Raw genomic sequence first — 22,299 nt, 5'->3', positions numbered from 1 at the left:
GAGAGAGAGTGCGTGAGGGGGTAGAGAGAGAGAGAGTGCGTGAGGGGGTAGAGAGAGAGAGAGTGCGTGAGGGGGTAGAGAGAGAGAGAGTGCGTGAGGGGGTAGAGAGAGAGAGAGAGTGCGTGAGGGGGTAGAGAGAGAGAGAGTGCGTGAGGGGGTAGAGAGAGAGAGTGCGTGAGGGGGTAGAGAAAGAGAGTGCGTGAGGGGGTAGAGAGAGAGAGTGCGTGAGGGGGTAGAGAGAGAGAATGCGTGAGGGGGTAGAGAGAGAGAGAATGCGTGAGGGGGTAGAGAGAGAGAGAGTGCGTGAGGGGGTAGAGTGAGTGCGTGAGGGGGTAGAGAGAGAGAGTGCGTGAGGGGGTAGAGAGAGAGAGTGTGTGGGGGTGGTGAGAGTGTGTGTGAGGGGGGTATGTGTTAGTGGGGATGCAACGTGTGTGTCCATAAGTCTGGTTCACTCTAAGTATTGGAGTTCATATTCACCCAGACACACACTAACAAGCAATCTCATCCACTCTGACAGTGTGTGATGGTGAGTGAGTGAGCACCCTGAGACTGGGAGTGAGCTGGACACACACACACTCACCCTATTACACTGTGATACTCATCTCAAGAATGTGCCTGACTTTATCTTTCCAAAATTTGCTCGTCAACCACTTGAATGAGAAAGGTTTTGACCACCCGCCCCCACCGCCCCCCGCCACACGAAAAGTTTGGACAAGCATGCTCGAGAATATTGACCCTGTAATGAAACCCATTCTCAAGCTATCTAACTCGCAGCTAATTCCTGCCATCAGACAACCTCTCGAACATGCTCACTCTCCAATCAAATGTTTTTCTTCTCATAGAGAAACTCGCTCATCTAAGCCTGCACCTTTATTACTGTAAACCTCGTTATGAAACTCAGCATTTATTGCCATAACACAGATGTAAACATGTCTGAAAAAGACCATGTCCATTCCTCTGACTGATTCCAATATATCCTTCCATTATTGTGACACAATTATGTCAACCGACTGTACTCTTTCAAACACACTCAAAGCAATCATTAAAACTCTTTAAGAGGGAAGTAAACAGCGATCCCAGGACTGTAAGGCAAAGCTTATAACTGACATACACAGATCTTCTCCTCACGTGCAGGGGACAACTCTGTTATGAATCCGAGGTATATTCCTGGTTGGAATGGTATCCGGGCAGAGGAAATCTCCCTCCTTTGAAAAGGGGTACTCCTGGTTGGAATAGAGGAGCAGCTCCTTGCAGCAGGCACAGCAACAGCAGCAGAAAAACTCACACAGACGTTAGTTTTCTCTCAGCTTTTATTGCCCGACCTATTGCTTGTTGTCCAAGTCTCTGGTGCGTAATTAAACAATCAATCCTTACCCAACATGCAGATGAGGCATACACACATTAAATGGAGGTTTGTTCAAATCCAGTTCGATTTATCATCTACTGTACAAGGCCAAGTATTTATCAGGCAATTGCAGAAAAACATCCGGGTTACGGTCACTTCAAACACCTGCATTCCTCTTCTCCAAGGTTTGTTTTGCATAGTTTTTGTTGTGGTGGATTTAAAGCAGCTGCCTTTAGTCTGGGGTTACGTCAGCAGTGGGACCAGTTCCTTCGAAGGGGAGGCTGTGACTGGGTTTATATGTTCAGCACACGGGAACGGCTCTGGAAAACCGCTGACGAATTGGATGACGGTGATAACTTTGTCTTCACCATCGGCTCCTTTGCATAAATCAGAAAGAGTTAAAAAAAGTGAGGGAAGTAGTTTCTTACAGCAGTCCCACAGTACTTTTACACCCTCAGATTATCCCAAAGCACTTCACAGCCAATAAATTACTTTGGAAGTGCAGATTGTGTGGTTTCATAAGCAAACACTGATTTGTAATCAGCAATTCCCACAAAACAGCAGTGAGAAAGATTACCAAGATAATCTGTCTCATTGAAAAGTTGATGTGAGATCTTTTACAGCCTTGGCTGAAGAGGTGAGGCCCAGAATCCTGGACCTCATTATCATTCCAAAGATTCACTTATCGCTGGAGTGACGCACGCAGAGAGAGACAGAAGAGAAGACACATACAGGGGGGCAGCACACACAAGAGAGGGGCGGGGCACGCGCACGGAGGGGGGGTGCGACGCGCACACGGGTGGGACGCATAAGGGTGGGCAAAGCGCATGGGGGGGACGCACACAAAGGGGGGGGCGATGCACACGGCACTCACACAGAGGGAGGGAGCAACAAACACGGGGGGTAGTGATACACAGAGGGGGCGGCGCACACAAGTCGGGGCAGCATATAGTGCAGGAAACGCTCACAGGTGGACGAAGCGCATGGGGGGGATGCACACACAGGGCAACGCACACGGAGAGGGGGGGGCGATGCACACGTGGGGGCAATGCACACGGAGGGGGGGGCGATGCACACGTGGGGGCAATGCACACGGGGGGGGTGATGCACACGGAGGGGGGGCGATGCACACGTGGGGGCAATGCACACGGGGGGGGGGGTGATGCACACGGAGGGGGGGCGATGCACACGGAGGGGGGGCGATGCACACGGGGGGGGCGATGCACACGGGGGGCGGCGCGCACGGGGGGCGGTGCGCACAGAGTGGGGAGCGACGCGCACAGAGTGGGGGGCGACACGCACAGAGTGGGGGGCGACACGCACAGAGTGGGGGGCGACGCGCACAGAGTGGGGGGCGACGCGCACAGAGTGGGGGGCGACGCGCACAGAGTGGGGGGCGACGCGCACAGAGTGGGGGGCGACGCGCACAGAGTGGGGGGCGACGCGCACAGAGTGGGGGGCGACGCGCACAGAGTGGGGGGCGACGCGCACAGAGTGGGGGGCGACGCGCACAGAGTGGGGGGCGACGCGCACAGAGTGGGGGGCGACGCGCACAGAGTGGGGGGCGACGCGCACAGAGTGGGGGGCGACGCGCACAGAGTGGGGGGCGACGCGCACAGAGTGGGGGGCGACGCGCACAGAGTGGGGGGCGACGCGCACAGAGTGGGGGGCGACGCGCACAGAGTGGGGGGCGACGCGCACAGAGTGGGGGGCGACGCGCACAGAGGGGGGGGACGCGCACAGAGGGGGGACGACGCGCACAGAGGGGGGGGGGCGAAGTGCACAGAGGGGGGGGGGCGACGCGCACAGAGGGGGGGGCGACGCGCACAGAGGGGGGGGCGAGGCGCACAGAGGGGGTGGGGGAGACACGCACAGAGTGGGGGGCGAGGCGCACAGAGGGGGTGGGGGAGACACGCAGAGGGAGCAGCATTTGGAGCAGGAGATGCACACAATGGGAGTAGCAAGCAGATGGAGCAGCACACACACACATATGCACTCATATACACACAGATGACAAACACGGAAGAGGTGAATTGAGTGCTACTTTTGCAATAGTGTAAAACAGGTGATCACAAGTCTGCTGTCGTTCTTACATCTTTTCTTGGATTTTATTTCCATAGACTTTCACTTCCTGGCACATACTGCCATTGCCTTCCAAACATATGCTTTTTGAAGCAGTGGTAAGCGGGGTAGACAGGAGATCAGAACTCTGTGACCTAAGACCTGGCCCCCAATGACTATTTGAATGTGGCCCAGGAAGGAATGGCCAATGCCATGTCCCGGTGGTCCGGAACATCCTAACCAGGCTAATGGGGCAACAGTTAGGCCTACACTCGCATTCTCCAGTGTAACCTAACCCTTGTAAGGAATAGCCATTAAATTAGCACAAGACAGAGATGAGGGAGAAAGCCCCGAAATTAATATCAGTCCAACCATATGCTCAGGTATTTTCTCTAACGAAATGTGCTGTTAGCTGTCTGCCTGCTATCACAGCAATGGTTGCGCTTAATAGGACCTTAAGATAATGCTATTGATCAAAAATGCACAATTTTAGCATTTCAGCTTCTGAAATGATTCAGTGTCAGCAAGAGTACTCCACATCCTGTTACCAGGGCAGCTCATTAGTTGCATCGAGAAATGCTGAGAGATGCAGAACCTGCTGTCTGAGTCAGTACTTTTTGCCAAGAGTTAGGCTTTTGTCTCTGACAGGCCTCACTGATGGTTGCTATGGGTGTATGCGCCTGCTGATGCCAATCTGACCTTGGGAATATATTTCCGTTGAAAGATTAAATCTGTTTAAATATTGGAATTTCACATTAATTGACCATTAGACTTACCACAGAAAGCTACATCTGGTAATTAACAGCGTAGGTACCTTGTTAATACAATGCCAGTCAAAACATCTAGCTCAGAAACTGGCTCAAACTGATCAGTCTGAACTGTGGTTGCTTATACTTTTCAAGTGGTAAATTGCTCATTGGGATTATAAAAATGCCAAATTTTAAATTATAAAATGTTTTCTTATCTGTTCTTTTTCTCTTTTTTCCCTCAATCTTTCTTCCTCTTTATTCCTCCTTTCAAATCTGATCTGATTCTATTTAACCTCTTTCTCTATCTTTCAATTTCATTGGTTAAGTATATTGACCATTCCCTGGCACTCTTATTGCTCTCAGCACCATATTATCAGCTCACACTTCCAGACGTTATCGTGCAAAACATTTTTGCGCTGAAGGCTGCATAAAAAGGTAAATGAAGTGGCAGGTGGCAAGATGCTCTACTTGAACCAGATCCAGCCTCTCTCGTGACACAGTGTTGCAGGAGTTTTATCACAGGAGGGGATGACATTACCAGGAGCTACTCTCTTTTTATCCACTACTTCTCTAAATCAGAGTATTAGTTCGGCAATGCTGCACTTAACAATGAGGTACAGATTAATGCAATGGGTCCACTTGTGTACAGCTTGCAGCAGTAGGTTTGCAGCCTGTTAGTGAATTACTGCGGGTCTGACAGCTCCATGAACAAAAGTATAATATTGCCCACCTCTGTCTCTGCTGATCTGCGACTGAAAGCCTCACCCACACCTCTGTTACTTGCCGACTGGACTATTCCAATGCTTTTCAGACTGGCTGCTCATCTTCCAGACTTGGCAAACTGGAATCGTTCAAACCTCTGCTGCATGTATCTGAACTCATTCCATTCACTTCTCACCCCTGGCTTCTAATCCAGCAATGTCTGGATTTTAAAATTCCCATTCCTGTTTTCAAATACTTCCATGGCCTTTCCCCTCCCTATTTCTGTAATTTGCTCCACCTTTTTAAACATCCAAATACCTGAGCTCCTCTAAATCCAGCCTCACGTACATGCTTGATTTTTATTACTCCAGCACCGGTGCCGTGCTTTCAAGTACATTGGCCTTAAGTTCTGGAATGCCCTCCCCACACCTCTCTGCCTCTCTCCTACACTTTTCTCCTTTAAGATGCTCCATAAAACCTACCTCTGTGACCAAGCTTTTGGCCATCTGCTTTAACATCTCATTGTTTAGTTTGGTGTTAATTTGTTTTTCTGGTTGTGCTCTATGAAGCACCTCAGGATTCCTTCCTATGTTAAAGACACAATACAAGCACAACATTGTTGTTCCACTCATTGCAAATCCCTTGGTTCTGCCCAGTTGAATGATGCTTTAATCTTTTTCTAACATATAAATAGGGATGAGAATGGCCATTCAACCCATATATAGCTTGCAAATTGACTGTACTGTACTCAAGTCCAGTGCTGCCATTCAGTTTTAAACAGGCATTCACAATACACTGGGTTTCTGGCAGGATGTTTATGGGTTCCGAATAATTGAAGACACAGAAAAACCACAAATCATTGTAACAAAGTTCAACATTACTGTCCAGCTAAATGATACTCTAATCTAATTCAACCGGTAATGTTGCACCTTTGACAATGCAGCACTCCCTGAGTAATGCACAGAAGCATCATCCTAATTTACAAGCTAGAAGCTCAAATGCTCAGTGTGGAAGGACTGAATTAAGAATTTATGGGGTTAATTTAAACTTTCATAAAGGGACGGTAAATGGGTGATGAGCCGTTAGCTGTACAACACACTTGCTCCCGATGGAAAATAAATTTAGGCAAGGCTTAAAACATGTAACTGATTTGATTAAATTCCATTTTCTACTCTGCACTAAAAGATTTGATGAACCTGACTAACTAAACAGAGCTAGAATCCACTCACAAAGTATAATGCAAAATTGAACTTAAGACAACCAGAAATCTCCGGTGTGTTTGCTACTTAAGGATATCAAAGGGCATCAACGTTAGAATGGATTAACATGTACTTACTGAGTTCTCGGTCTTTGTTGTGTTGTCCATCTCTGTGACTGAAGCTATTTGGTTCTGAGATTTACTGGATGTAACCTGCAGTGGTTCAATACGTCGGAAGGCATCCTCTGTGAAGGCGGCCCTGTAACTGCTCTCAAGGACAATCTTGTCCCCTGGGGGAGTGTACACTTGCCTCACCCTCACAGGTTTGACCACTTTAACTCCAGTCCAGGCTTGGAATTCCTGTCTGGAACAAAGAGTGGGGACTTAGTACAAGTGTTTGCTACAAAAAGGAGTTTTTGCGAGTTGTGTTTTACTGCCATGAACATTTCACCCCTGTCCAATATGCACTGCTCCCTCTCTCTCTCTCCTTCCAATGAGTGTATTGTTACAGTACATCAATGCACACAGCACCTTTCCTTAAACCAGAGTCTAATTAACCTTGAATTTCTATGGTTGTCCCTGATTATCATCCAGCACAAACCACACCAATATTTGCCCCTGATTGAAGGCGATTGTTTTCCATTCTCTCAAAAGAAAAACAAGGGGCTCACACCAAAGACCGGGGTTTCCTAGCTCCAGGTTCCATCCTATTCTGTTATCATAAACTGCTCTTAAACTCAGTTTCCTAACTGACTCTGAGCCGAGATTCCAACTCCTATCCTCTCCATCATCAACACTGTCTACTTCCAGTGCTATCACCTGTCTCCCCAGTGATATCACCTGTCTCCCCAGTGATATCACCTGTCTGCCCAGTGATATCACCTGTCTCCCCAGTGATATCACCTGTCTCCCCAGTGATATCACCTGTCTCCCCAGTGATATCACCTGTCTCCCCAGTGATATCACCTGTCTGCCCAGTGATATCACCTGTCTCCCCAGTGATATCACCTGTCTCCCCAGTGATATCACCTGTCTCCCCAGTGATATCACCTGTCTCCCCAGTGATATCACCTGTCTCCCCAGTGATATCACCTGTCGCCCCAGTGATATCACCTGTCGCCCCAGTGATATCACCTGTCTCCCCAGTGATATCACCTGTCTCCCCAGTGATATCACCTGTCTCCCCAGTGATATCACCTGTCGCCCCAGTGATATCACCTGTCTCCCCAGTGATATCACCTGTCTCCCCAGTGATATCACCTGTCTCCCCAGTGATATCACCTGTCTGCCCAGTGATATCACCTGTCTGCCCAGTGATATCACCTGTCTGCCCAGTGATATCACCTGTCTGCCCAGTGATATCACCTGTCTGCCCAGTGATATCACCTGTCTCCCCAGTGATATCACCTGTCTCCCCAGTGATATCACCTGTCTCCCCAGTGATATCACCTGTCTGCACCTCAGTCCGTCTGCTGCTGAAACTCTTCCATTCTTTTTTGTATCTCCAGACTTCCAATGCTTTCCTGGCTGGACTGATGCCAAATCCCAACTCAAAGAAATCCTACCCATGCATCGCCCTTGTGCTCACTGAGTGCCTGGTCCAGCAACACTTTAATTTGAAAATTCTCATTATTGTGATCAAAACCTTCCATGGCCTCACCCCCTCCTATCTCTGTATCTTCCTCTAGCCCTACAACCCTCCAAAGAACTCGGTGTTCCTCCAACTCTGGCCTCTTGAGCAACCTCCTTTTAATCAATCTTCCATGGATCCTGTGCTTTCAATTGTCTAAGCCCTAAGTTTTGGAATTCCCTCCCCAAACCTCTCTGCTTCTCTCTCCTCCTTTAAGATCCTCCCTAAAACCTACTTTTTGACCAGGCTTTTGACCATGTGTCCTCATATTAGATCAGCATCAATTTATTTCACTGATAACACTTTGGTAAAGCACCTCAGGACATTTTGATACATTAAAGGTGCCAAATAAATGCAAGTTGTTCCTGTTGAGTGGAGATCAAGCAGTCCATCAGATACAGAAGACCAGTAGCCAACCAATAAAACAGGAAGTACTGATCAGATGTTGTCATTTTTGGGTTTTAAAAGCCTGAAGGGAACATGTATGACCCCTTGAGTTTATAAACAATGAGTGTATTGTTACAGTGCATCAATGCACACGGCACCTTTCCTTAAACCAGAGTCTAATTAACCTTGAATTTCTAATGAAAGTTAGGAAGAAGTCTGCTTTCCTCTCCAATTAGTATTGTCACAATTGCAAGAGCTATTGAGCTTCAAAGGTGCGGTTTCGGAGAATATGATTTCTTGAGCAGCGTTAATCCCAGAGAGGCTAAAAAACAGGTATCCGTGGGTTGTCACTGAAAGAATGAGTTCTACAATCTTTTCCTTATTCAGGCCACCTACAATGCGCCCAAACACCTTATAAATAAAGGTTCCATTAGAAAGCTCAGGGGATGATTCTACCAAATGATAACACTGAAATGGGACTTAAACAGTCCTTCACAGCAGGGCACAGTGCAACTCCAGCAATAAAGATGATATTTTGATTTTGGCAAGTAGCAAAATGTTTATTAAATTTTAGCCTTGTAGTTTCAAAGTCGACTTCACTAAAGCATGTTAACATTAGAATCTTTGTAGTACTTGTCTTGTAGGTACATCTAAATTATAGTTTCCTAAAATTGTCCATTATTTATATTTTTCTCCTTATTCTTTTGCACTGCAAGTTCAATTGCATTCTGCATACAACAGGTAACCCTGTGAAGTGCAGTTACACTTTCAAAGTGGCCCAATAAAAACTTACTCATCTGCTCTGCTTAACAGCCAGGTAGGGTGGGCAGGAGCAGGAACTACCAGTATCTGGCGGGCATGACAGAATAGGAGAAGCAGGTGCATGAGACCAAAGTTCCCTCCTAGTCACACATCATCCTGACTTGGATGTATATCGCTGTTCCTTCATTCCCACTGGACCAAAAACTTGAAACTACTTCTAACTACACACATGGGTCGCAGTGGTTCAAGAAGGCATCTTTCTCAAGGGATGGGCAAATAATGTTGGCCTCAGCGATGCCCTCATCCTATCATGAATAAAAAAACAAGGAAGCATAAATGACACTAAAGTCCTCCTATTGCAGCATGTAACTGACCCATCAATAATTCTAGGGTTTTTGCATCTGCAATTCCATCAGGTCAGTAGTCTATTTCATATTGAATCATTTTTGTTCAAAGCAGAACTTCCATGATTTAATTCTGTTTGCTTCAAACCCATGTCCCCTTATTTAATCTTCATAATTTAACTGTAATTAGTTATCTAGATTCACCTTCTCTGAATCCTACAAAGATAGGGAGGACCCAAAATTATTTCTTAATGGTAATTAAACTTGCCTCCATTAGGTGGACAATCAAGCAATTCTCATGTTCTTGTGTGTTCAGGACAATGATGGGCGGGGCACCATCATGTTTAAGAAGCTACTTGTGCTTATCCAATTATTGCAGACCTGGTGGTATTCTAATGATGTGCACTACCTTCAGGGAGCTGGATCCTCATCAATCAGTCTGTAGTCTTTGTGGTGGTTTGTGTAGGGTGTAGTGTACCGAAACCCCATAAAGCCTGCACTGTTTATTGTCTAAATTGACTAATCTAACATTACAGCTGATTAGGTATGATTGTATGAGGTTTTCCACTTCACATGTGACATGTGATTTCTGACCAGAGCCTCCTAGATAGAATGATCTTCCTCAGTGAGAATGGAAGCTCCTAATAAAAGGATTCCTTTTTTTCAACTTTGCAGTTGCAGAGCATCCACCAGGAATGAAAAGAGCCTCCAAGTATTGCGTAATTATAATGACGTTGAGTTAATGCAATGCAGTGAAGGTGTGCCCTCTTCAGTTGTATATATGTATCTGGTGGGAGTAAGGCAGTGAGTCCAATTACCCTGTGACAATTACAACACAGAGCTTATCACACAATTTAATCTTCAATGGACCAAACTCTCCGTGCACAAACAGGGAAAGAGAGAAAGGGAGAAACAGAGAGACAAAGAAGGGGAAAAGTGAAAGGTGATAGTGTCACAGAGCAAGGGAGTGAAAAAGGGAGAACCATAGAATCTCTCCAGTGCAGAAGACAGCCATGCGGCCCATCGAGTCCCACCGACTCTCCAAAAGATCATCCCACGCAAGCTCATCCCATCCCTGCAACCCCGTGCATCCACAATGGCCAATGGACTCAGCCTACACATCTTTTGACAGTAAAGGGCAATTTAGCACGGTCAATCCACCTAACATTTGATTTGATTTATTATTGTCACATGTATTAGCATACAGTGAAAAGTATTGTTTCTTGTGAGCTATACAGACAAAACATACCGTTCATAGAGAAGAAAATGAGAGAGCGCAGAATGTAGTGTTACAGTCATAGCTAGGGTGTAGAGAAAGATCAACTTAATGCAAGGTAAGTCCATTCAAAAGTCTGACAGCAGCAGGGAAGAAGCTGTTCTTGAGTCAGTTGGTACGTGACCTCAGATTTTTGTATCTTCTTCCTAACGGAAGAAGATGGAAGAGAGAATGTCCAGAGTGCGTGGGGTCCTTAATTATGTTGGCTGCTTTGCCGAGGTAGCGGGAAGTGTAGACAGCGTCAATGGATGGGAGGCTGGTTTGCGTGATAGATTGGGCTACATTTACGACCTTTTGTAGTTCCTTGCAGTCTTGGGCAGAGCAGGAGCCCACCAAGCTGTGATACAACCAGAAGGAATGCTTTCTATGGTGCATCTGTAAAAGTTGATGAGAGTTGTAGTTGACATGCCAAATTTCCTTAGTCTTCTGAGAAAGTAGAGGCGTTGATGGACTTTCTTAAATATAGTGTCGGCATGGGGGACCAGGACAGGTTGTTGGTGATCTGGACACCTAAAAACTTGAAGATCTCGACCCTTTCTACTTCGTCCTCATTGAAGAAGATAGGGGCACGTTCTCCTTTACGCTTCCTGAAGTCGATGACAATCTCCTTCGTTTTGTTGACATTGAGGGAGAGATTATTGTTACCGCATCAGTTCACCAGATTCTCTATCTCATTCCTGTACTCTGTCTCGTCATTGTTTGAGATCCGACCCAGTACGGTGGTGTCGTCAGCAAACTTGAAAATCGAATTGGAGGGGAATTTGGCCAAACAGTCAGAGGTGTATAAGGAGTATAGTAGGAGGCTGAAAACACAGCCTTGTGGGGCACTGGTGTTGAGGGTGATCATGGAGGAGACGTTGTTGCCTATCCTTACTGGTTGTGGTCTGTGAGTTAGGAAGTTCAGGATCCAATCGCAGAGAGAGGTGCCGAGGCCCAGGCCATGGAGTTTGGAGATGAGTTTCGTGGGAATAATGGTGTTGAAGGCTGAGCTGTAGTCAATAAATAGGAGTCTGACATGGGTGTCTTTGTTCTCTAGGTGTTCCAGGGTTATGTGCAGGGCCAGGGAGATGGCGTCTGCTGTGGACCTGTTGCAGCAGTAGGCAAACTGTAGTGGATCCAGGTAGTCTGGGAGGCTGGAATTGATTCATGCTATGACTAACCTTTCAAAACAATTCATAACGATGGATGTCAGAGTCATTAGCCGATAGTCATTAAGGCACGCTGCTTGGTTTTTCTTAGGTACTGGGATGATGGTCGTCTTCTTGAGGCAGATAGGGACCTCAGATCGTTGTAAACATACACATCTTTGGACTGTGGGAGGAAACCGGAGCACCCGGAGGAACAGACACGGGGAGAATGTGCAAACTCCATACAGACAGTCACCCAAGCCAGGAATTGTACGTGGGCCCTTGGCGCTGTGAGGCAGCAGTGCTAACCACTGTGCCATTGTGCAGTCAGACAGAAGAGAGTGACAGAGACAGGGAATGTAAAGGAGGAGAGAAATAAAGATTATGATACAGAAGGAAGAACAAGAGAGTGAAAGAGAAACAATGAGAGAAATGAAGGAAAGCAATAGGCAAAAAGAAACATGAGCTGGTTGCCTATCTCATTGTATGTTTCTTTATTATTCACCAAGTCCTAGAATTGTTTTAATTGTATTTCCTTGAACCCTCTCTAATGCGTCAATGTCCTTTAAAAGGTCATGTATCCAGGGCAATGCACGATATTCTAAAACCTGCTTCAACAACAATGAATAAAAATCTTGTTTTCACAAATAGTCAATCTCTTTTTGCTATCACAGTCTATGGTGAGCACCATTAGTTGCAGCTTCACAATGGAGGGACATTCTAATGACAGGCCACTGATCACACTTACATTCTTCCCCATAATTGCACCATGTTTGTTAATAATTGCTTTTTTCCCCCTGCGCACATTTGTTATTTCTCCTTTCAATATGCATCATCAAATTAAAACCCACTGTCCACATCTTAGCCAACCAATTTCATTTATCCAGAGGCTCTGAGTGCTGTTAATCTCCATTACCACAGTCAGCTAGCAGCATCCTGGTACCACCAACACATTTTATAAAATGCTATACAATGGTGCCTGCATAGTGTTGACAAGAGGGGACTTATCCCTTGGTTTCACTCCCAAGTAATCACTCTGAAGGGCCTAAGATTGTTTAGTGCACCACTCCCAAGTATTAATTGTTCACTCAAGTGTTCACTTCTAATTGCTATTTATATAACCATTCATGAATATCTATTATGAGGTTAAGCTGCCATTCTCTCTATAAACTGGTGTTCTGTTGTTGTGTGTAGGGTAATAGAGTCATAGAGGTTTACAGCATGGAAACAGGTAGGGGAGTTTAAAACTAGAGGGCATAGCTTTAAGGTAAGAGGGGAGAGATACAGAAGGGTCCAGAGGGACAATTTTTTCACACACAGGGTTGTGGGTGTCTGGAGTGAGCTGCCAGAGGTAGTACTATCTACAGGAAGTATTGCAGTAACTCGCCAATGCTTCTGATAATCTCTCTGCTCTTCTGTTCACCAATCCAGCTCAATTCTCCTGCTACCTCTGTTTTGTGGATTGCTTGTCCAACAGTCAACCTAGGATAAACCACAATCTCCCCAATAAGCATTAGGAAGTATCCAACATTTACTCGCCAATTATTTAATTCCACATCTCAGCGAATGTTTTGTTCCACACCGGGCTGTTTGCAGCCCTGGTGTCCTAATCCTAGCGCTTCTGACCTACTGCAAGGTCACCTACTTTTACCTCCATAATATCACAGGCTTCTGCTCCTACTTCAGCCTGGAAACAATGATCCACACCTTTGTTATCTTTAGAATTGATTGTTTCAATGCTTTGGATGACCCTCCATCCTCCACTTTTTGTAAACTCCAGGTCATCCGAACCTCTGCGGCCCTTACCTGCACTAAATCCCACTCACCCATCATCTCTGCATTCACTGAGCTGCATTGGCTTACAGTCCAAAATGCCTCAGATATAAAATTCTTATCTTTGAGTACAAATTGTTTGTAATTCCGATCCTCCTTATTCTAATCAATCCCACAAACTTCCTTAAATTCATCATTCCTCTCACTCTGGTCTCTTGTGTATCTCCACTCCACTATCACCATTGCAGTGTTTTCAACCACATGAGCTCCACATTCAGGAATGTCCTCCCAACAACTCTGTGAAACCAATCACTTGGTCCCGGTCCCTATATCTTCGTTAGTTTGACAATCATTTCCATATAATTAGAACCCTGTAAAGCTTCGAGGGGGATTTTTCTGCATTAAAGGCACTATTTAAATGCAAGTTACAGTTGTTATGAAGATTGAAACATCACATAAACATATTATTTCACTAAAATGGTAGCTGCATTTCCCTTTAAGACCAGAATGTTCAATTGTTTAGTTAAGTCTTCAATTCATTCAAGGGTCAAAATGTGCTGAGATTGTAGTGCTCATATGTTTTGTTTCTGTAGAGTTCATCAGTTGCACATTTAACATCTTCATACCTGTTTTCCTCAACATGGTTCGCATCATTTGGCAAATTGGAATAGATTCAGAACTATAACTAGAAGAATGAGAAATCTGAATCAAGGGTTTACCCACATGGGAAGCTTTGTCACAAGTGAAAACTGAGGGTGAGACAATAACATTTCAAAGAATACTGGGTAGGTGAAAGATTATTAGAAAATACGGTGGAAGATCAGGGAAATCAGGTTTGAACCCCAGTTCATAATGAGATGATAATATGAGAGTACCTCCTGACGGAGGTGGGACAGAGTAACCCCTGACGGAGGTGGGACAGAGTAACCCCTGACGGAGGTGGGACAGAGTAACTCCTGACGGAGGTGGGACAGGGTAACCCCTGACGGAGGTGGGACAGGGTAACCCCTGACGGAGGTGGGACAGGGTAACCCCTGACGGAGGTGGGACAGGGTAACCCCTGACGGAGGTGGGACAGAGTTACTCCTGATAAAGGTGGGACTCTGTGGCAATTACTGGGGAATGATGGTGAGCTTTTGATACAGTGCAGAGCAAGTGTGATATGAAGTGAGAATGTCAGTTATTATTACCATTGGCCTGGTAAAGCACCATGGTGATCCCAGTCTAGATCATCCTGCCTTATCCCCACCTGTGGACATTTTCCTTTGTAAGGATGTATGATGAATTAAACAACTGAAACACAGGGATTAATTTGAAGGGGAGCATAATCCAATTCACAAATGTCACACAATCAAATCATTGTTTTATGATTACAGCATAGAAAAAAAACCCTGATTTCACGGCGGTTGTACTCAATCAGATAGGATTAGTTCAACTACATTTGGGAATTTTGGATTGTTTCAGTAGAACAAGCTGCAAAATGTCATCGGGTTGTTTATCCACAGGGTCAAAGCAAACAGCCTGGAGTGGAATCCAATGCACACCAAACACTGACCTGTAGGAGGTGGTTTTCACTGCGGGCCTGATCTGCTCCTCCCTGATGTGCCTGGGGACGGGGTCCCTGGGGTTTTGCTGCTTCTTGTCTGCCACTGGCCCGGGATGGAGAGTGTGAGCGCTGGCGCTGTTGGGGATGGGACGCTGCTCCTGCCCTCCCTTCGCCCAGGGGTAATTCTCCTTTTTGGGGATGGGCCAGGCTCTGAAGTCGAGTTTGTACTGAGTGTCGCTGGAGAAAGGGACCTCGGACGGATGGTACTCCCGCCGGGGTTTGCAGCTCGCCTCCCTGCGCACCTTCCAGGACCTGAAGTCGTGCTTGGAGACTGACTCCTGGACAGTGGCGCCGTCTGCTTCCTGGGGCTCGGGCACCAGGGGCGGCTTGCTCTTTAGGGACGAGTCTGGGGGGACCTGCTGGGTCACCGATCTCACCTCCTGCTCTATAACCTCGGAATAATTCTGGACAGTCAGTGGCACCGAGAGATCCGATTTGTCCAACTGGCTCCAGAAGCGGGAGAGGCAGCAGACCCGGCTGATGCATGGCCAAGCCATGGCCACGCCAGGCAATGCAGCAGCCAACAGGACCAGAAACACAGCAGCGAAACCTGCAGTCTTCCCCGGGCTTCAGTGGTCAGCTTCACCCTGCAAGAGCTTCCTTTGCGGGCTCCTCCATGACTGTGTCCAAATCCGCAATATTAGCGGAGAGATTAGCCTGCTGGCGCATGTCTGCTCCCTCCCTCTGTCTGCGCTGTCACTGAGATGCTGCATTGGAAATTCAGTTCACGTGTACCCGCCCCCTCCACCCACCCACCCTCACACAGAGCACCCCCCTCCACCCCCACACACACAGCAACCCCACACAAAACATCCCCCTCCACCCCCACACACACAGCACCCTCACACAGCGCACCCACCCTCACACAGCGCACCCCCCACCACCCCCACACACACAGCACCCCCACACAAAACATCCCCCTCCACCCCCCACAGAGCACACACCCTCCACCCCACACAGAGCACCCCCTTCCACCCCCACACACAAAACACCCCCTTCCACCCCCACACACAAAACACCTCCCTCCACCCCACACAGAGCACCCACTCTCCATCCCCCCATAGAGCACCTACTCTTCACCCCCACACACAGAGCACCCACCCTTCAGCCCGCCACAGAGCACCTGCCCTTCACCCCCACACACAGAGCACCCAGCCTCCACCCCCCCATAGAGCACCTGCCCTTCACCCCCACACAGAGCACTCACCCTCCACCCCCATACAGAGCACCCATCCTCCACCACCACACAAAACACCCCCACACAGAGCACCCCCCTCCACCACACAAAACACCCCCCCTCCACCCCACATAGAGCACCCACCCTCCACCCCCCCCCATAGAACACCCCCCTCCACCCCCACGCACAAAACACCCCCTCTCCACTCCCACAGAGAGCACCCATCCACCACCCCCCCCCACAAAACACCCCCCTCCATCCCCCCACAGAGCACTTACCCTTCACCCCCACACACAGAGCACTCACCCTCCACCACCACACAGAGCATCCAGACTCTGAGCAGCAGCAAGCCAAGCACTGAAAGTCAATGTTAAACTCACATCAGCACCCAGCTACAGTCCATTTACACCCAGCCCTCTTTATTTCTCAATGATCTTGTCTGCAGTCTGATTGTCCTACAGCACCCTCTGCTGAGCACTCACTCCAGCTTCTATATAAATCACTGCATAAACATATAGAATCGAAAATCATCATATAACATTACACATAATAAACATGTCTTAAATAAACATACTTAACATGTAATAAACAGATAATTCTAAAACAACTGCACACTATGATTACTAAGTTTACAGATGACACAAAAATTGGCAGAATTGCAGATAGTGACAAAGATTGTCAAAGGATACAGCGGGATATAGATAGAATGTAGACTTGGGCAGAGAAATAGCAGCTGGAGTTTAATCAGGACAAATGCAAGGTGATGCATTTTGGAAGATAAAATTCAGGTCTGAATTATACAGTAAATGTCAGAACCCTTAGGAATATTGACATACAGAGGGATCTGGGTGTACAGGTTCTTAGATCCCTGAAAGTGGTAACACAGGTGGATAAGGTGGTCAAGAAGGCATGCAGCATGCTGGCCTTCATTGGCCAGGGTATTGAGTATAAAAGTTGGCAAGTTATGTTACAGCTGTATAGAACTTTGGTTTGGCCACATTTGGAATATTGCATGCAGTTCTGGTCATCACATTACCAGAAGGACGTGGATGCTTTGGAGAAGGTGCAAAGAAGGTTTACCAGGATGATACCTGGCCTGGAGGGCTTTAGGTCTGAGGAGAGATTAGATAAACTCGGATTGTTTTCACTGGAAAGACGGAGGCTAAGGGGCGACCTGATGGAGGTCTACAAAATTATGAGAGGTATTGATGGGGTGGATAGTCAGAGGCTTTTTTCCAGGGTGGGAAGGTTAACTACAAGAGGGCACAGGTTTAAGGTGAGAGGGGGAATATTTAGGCATGATATGCAGGCAAAGGTTTTCACCTTGGGGGGGATAGAGGGTGCCTGGAACACACTGCCATTGGAGGTGGTGGAAGCAGGCACATTAGCAATGTTCAAGGTGTATCTTGATGGACACATGAACAGGAGGGATGGTCGGGCCTACATGTGACTCCAGATCCACAACAATATGGTTGACTCTTAACTGCCCTCCAAGGGCACCAAGGGATGGGCAATAAATGCTGGCCAGCCAGTGACACCCACGTCCTATGAATTAAATTTTTAAAAAGCTATCCGTGTATGGGAAAAAAATATTGGGTCCAAATAAGGATTAGGAATCGGCGCAGGCTTAGTGGACCGAAGGGCCTATTCCTGTGCTGTATTGTTCTTTGTTCTTTACATATAAACACAAAAATTGCATTTATGTAGTGCCTTTCAAGACCTTGTGCTATCCCAAAGCACTTTATAGCCAATAAAGTACATTTTGAAGTGTTGCTATTTGTGCACAGCAAGATCCCTTAAATATCCATGTGATATCGACCAGAAAATCTGTTTTTTTGTGATGTTGCTAGAGGAATTGGTCAGGAGGCCAGGGAGAACTGCTCTGACTTTCGATAGTGTCATGCACTCTTTCACACCGCCTTGGAGAGTGGCAGAGACAGAAACCCTCATCTCATCGATGAAACATATGTATTAGTGCCGCAACTGTGCAGGATTACAAGCCAAGAGCTGGAAAGTGGGATTTTAGGATTTCAGACTGCCCAGACAGGATGGGCTGAATGACCTTCTTTGTGCTTGTAATGTCCTAACTACGTTAGGGTTTGTGGGTTTTAAACAAAAAGAAAAGGACGTGGTTTGCACACGCAGATTCAAACCAACAACAACAAGGTTTATTGGAGGAGCGGTTGCCTGTACACAGAGAAAATGAAACTAAGAAGGAGCCTGTGAAACACCCCAATGGTATCACCATCAAATCATGTAACCAGCTCTTAAAGCAATCATGCAACCACTTAGATATATAACAGTCCTGTACGTTTCCTATGTTTCTATGTATTTATACATTTATTTAATGTATAATTAACATACATTGTATGCCTTATGTACAATTTCCTCAACTTTCAAACCAGAGTCTATGGGGAGGGCAATCACCAGTATCTGTGGGTCTGGAGATGTGCATCCTTGGAATGGCCTCAGGTCTGTATCACTCAAGCACTTACTCAGGGCCACAAGCAGATTTAAGGATTGAAGTAAATTGATTGCTCCGCCAGCACAAACTTTTGATACAGGACTCCACCAGGCAAACTCTGTGCCTTTCATTGCCTGGGGTTTTCCCTCAGGCAAAAAAACATACACAGCAAGCTGTACAAGTTGTTGAAGCATTCTTGACAGAATTACACAGAATTGAAAACACTTAACCAGGTCAGCCCAATAGGTCCATGTGAGTCCCCTCCCAGAATATCTCATTGAACCTTTTCAACATAAACTTCTTGTAATAACAAGGCAACTCATTGTGGCTTCAAGTTATAGAGGGTTTATTACCAACAATAAGTAGATATATATAAACAAGGCTCTGACAGAACTGAATACATGTCTACTCTCCACTCCTCCCTGGCTCCAGCTGAGGATCTCCATGACTCAGGACACACGCCCTTGCACCAATTGACTCAGCTTCTTACTCTGTCTCTCAATAGGGTCCGGCCCGATCACGTGGCCCTCCGGGATCACCCCCTTACAGGGGCCACACTACCACACTCCTTCCACCCTAACTCCTGAGTTTACCTATGGATGAGACAAAAGGAACATCATTAAACATAGACCATATGACACAACAACACGTCACGAATACCTACAGAAAGACTCATCACAAGTTTGGTTGGTCAGGAGACTTCCGGACCCTGATAGAACATCTCAATTCTGTGTTAAACTCTTTGGGGAATGATGAATCTGGTGGATGGTTGCCAATGGTAAACTCATCAATCCAGGGTCAAGATCCTCCTCTGTAGCTGCTCTCTCCTCAGCTATAGAAACCGCTGGTTGCTCCAGTTCCACATTTACAACAGGGTTTCCTGTTTCTATCATGGTGATCCAAATCTACAGTAAGAAGTCTAACAACACCAGGTAGCTTTTGCTACCAAATAAACCTGTTGGACTTTAACCTGGTGTTGTTAGCCTTCTTACTGTGTTTACTCCAGTCCAATGCCGGCATCTCCACATCATGATCCAAATCTACCGCAGGGGTCACCTGTTGATTCCCTGTATCAGGCCCGGCTCTTTTCCTCAACTGGTCGACATGTTTTTGGACACAATGACCTTTATCTCTACAACATAGGGGACTGGTCCAGTTCTCTCCACAATTTTCCCTGCCACCCATGTCAGTCCTGTTGCAAAGTCTTTGACCAGAACTGAATCATCAACTTGTCCTTTTTTCTTGAGTCATGGTTTTCTTTCTGGAGGCTTATCAAGCCTCCACCCTCCTTGTCAAATCTAAGAATATCATATAAAACCATGTCCATAAGCGGCGTCCCACTAGTAGCTCGGCTAGCATGACCCCTGTGGTTGCATTTGTTGTGGTATTGTATGACAACAAGAAATTAGCTATATGTAGAGGTAAAGGCCAATGAACTTGTTATTTCATCTGACCTGCAGACCCACTGGAAGCTGGGTGGCAAGGGTGGGCAGCACAGTGGTTAGCACTGCTGCCTCACAGCACCAGGTACCCGGGTTTGATTCCCGGCTTGGGTCACTGCCTGTGTGGAGTTTGCACGTTCTCCCCGTGTCTGCGTGGGTTTCCTCCGGGTGCTCCGGTTTTCTCCCACAGTCCGAAAGACGTGCTGGTTAGGTATATTGGCTATGCTAAATTCTCCCTCTGTGTACACGAATGGGCACCGGAGTGTGGCGACTAGGGGATTTTCACAGTAACTTCATTACAGTGTTAATGTAAGCCTACTTGTGGGACTAATAGATACACTTTTTACTTTTGCTGACCTAACATGGGAATACCATTTAAATTGCCAAATTTTTGAAATTCCTCTGCTGTAAATAATGTGCCATGGTCTGACACTAAGACCTCTAGGGTGCCATGGATGGCAAAAGATTGCCTCAATTTGTCAATGGTAGCTGTGGTTGTTGTAAACTTCATCAATTGGATATCCAACCATTTAGAATGCGCATCAACTCAGTATGTTCCATGAACGGCCCTACAAAATCTGAGGGCAATCTTGCCCATTGCGACCTGACTATTCCCAATGATGCATATTCGCTGGTGGAGGCAGTGCCTGTTGATGCATTACAGATAACTACCAATGGTTTGGTTGGATTAAAGTGTGCAAGCAGTGGCCTGCTTTGCTTTTGTAAATGCTTCCTTTTGTTCCTCTCCCCATCTCCAACACTGATGTCTCTTTGAAAGCTGGTGAAGTGGGGCTAAGATTGTAGACACATTATGTAAGAATCTACCTTAATCATTCACCATTCCTAGTGTTAAAGTGGAAATTTTCCTGCTTCTTGACTGTGATAGAAAGACTCAACAAAGCTCGTTCCGACAAAATAACTCTGCTTTATTTATGAAAGACTGCATGCAGTATTGGCTTGAAACTTGAGTTCAGAGAGCAGTTAGTACAACTTGCTAATTCCTCCTCAAGTCTGCGCTTTCACAAAGAATCAGTTCAGTATTTATACATAATAATCAGTTTGCGTGACCAGAGCTTATTCAGGAATTTGATTAGTAATAGAATCATAAGCAATGTCATTAATCATGGCACAACCTGCTGACCTCCTAGAACTCTTTGTCTCATCATTCATACCCTTATCTTGTCCTTTGATGTAACAGAAAGAGTTCGGTGACTCCTTCATCCCTGACCTTGTCTTACTCATACAGCCTTAAGTTATGAGGAGTCAATTTTATCAGGCCTTATAGAGGTCAGGCATTTTGGAATAGCCTGACCTTCTCTGGTCTTATTCATGTCTTAAGTTATGCGGAGTCAGCCTTATCAGGTCTTACAGGGGTCAGGCATTTTGAAATAGCTTGGTCAGCCGTTCTTATATTGTACCAAATAGTTGACCAATTTTCCCATCATGCTATTCCTTAGTTCGTACAACTTCACACCAGGAACGATTTTAACTCCGATATGTTTTCGGCTGTGGCATTTTCTTAATGGCTTTAACTTTATTCTCCAAAGGATGTAAATCTTTAGCATCTACCCTGAAACTCAGGTATGTAACTTCATCCGCCTGGAAAGTGCATGTCTCTCGTTTCAAACGGACACCTGTTTCTTTAAATCTTCTTAAAATTTCCACTAAGTTTGACCTGTGTTCCTCAGGTGAGGCTCCTGTAATTTGGACGTCATCTAGATACACCACTTTGTTAGGAATGCCCTGTAATAAACTGTCCATCGTACACTGGAAAATGACACAGGCCAATGAAACTCCAAATGGTAAGCGGTAAACATGTATACTGATATAACCCCTTGTTGGTGTTGATAGTAACTAACCTCTGGGAATCTTCATCTAACTCCAGCTGCTGGTAGGTGTGACTGAGATCTAACCTGGTGCACTTTAGGTCCCCTGCTAATTTAGCGTAGAGATCCTCGATTCTCAGAATTAAGTTCTATCTCTCTGAGCTCCTCAATTTACAGTTAGTTTATAATCTCCACAGATTCTTACAGTACAATCCAGTTTATGGATAGAGTTTATGGGTGCAGCCCATTCAGTGAACTGTACAGGTTTTATAATACCTAAATCTTCCAATCTCCCAAGCTTGACTTTAACTTTTTGATCAAATGCATAGGGCACTGGGCAGGCCCGAAAAAGTTTTGGAATACTTTTCTCTACCTTATTTGCCCTAGCTCCTTTGGAAGACCTTGGAATATTTACACAGCAACTTCTGAA

At 46.2% G+C, this 22,299-nt stretch overlaps 1 protein-coding gene across 1 annotated transcript; it reads right to left on the bottom strand.

The window, feature by feature from the left end:
- Positions 1 to 1,300: 1,300 nt before the first annotated feature.
- map6d1 (MAP6 domain containing 1) lies at positions 1,301 to 15,666 on the bottom strand. Its single transcript, XM_078202902.1, has 3 exons — positions 14,910 to 15,666; positions 6,194 to 6,419; positions 1,301 to 1,722 (listed from the first exon to the last, which is right to left on the bottom strand). The coding sequence occupies exons 1-3, from the start codon at positions 15,455 to 15,457 to the stop codon at positions 1,639 to 1,641; spliced, it is 858 nt and encodes a 285-aa protein (XP_078059028.1). The 5' UTR covers positions 15,458 to 15,666; the 3' UTR covers positions 1,301 to 1,638.
- Between the last annotated feature and the right edge of the window lie 6,633 nt (positions 15,667 to 22,299).

This window comes from Mustelus asterias, chromosome 3 (genome assembly GCF_964213995.1).
Source record: "Mustelus asterias chromosome 3, sMusAst1.hap1.1, whole genome shotgun sequence".
In the NCBI taxonomy this organism is placed as follows: Eukaryota; Metazoa; Chordata; class Chondrichthyes; order Carcharhiniformes; family Triakidae; genus Mustelus; species Mustelus asterias.
The sequence above is the reverse complement of the archived record's forward strand: the minus strand, read 5'-3'. Positions and strand labels throughout refer to the sequence as shown.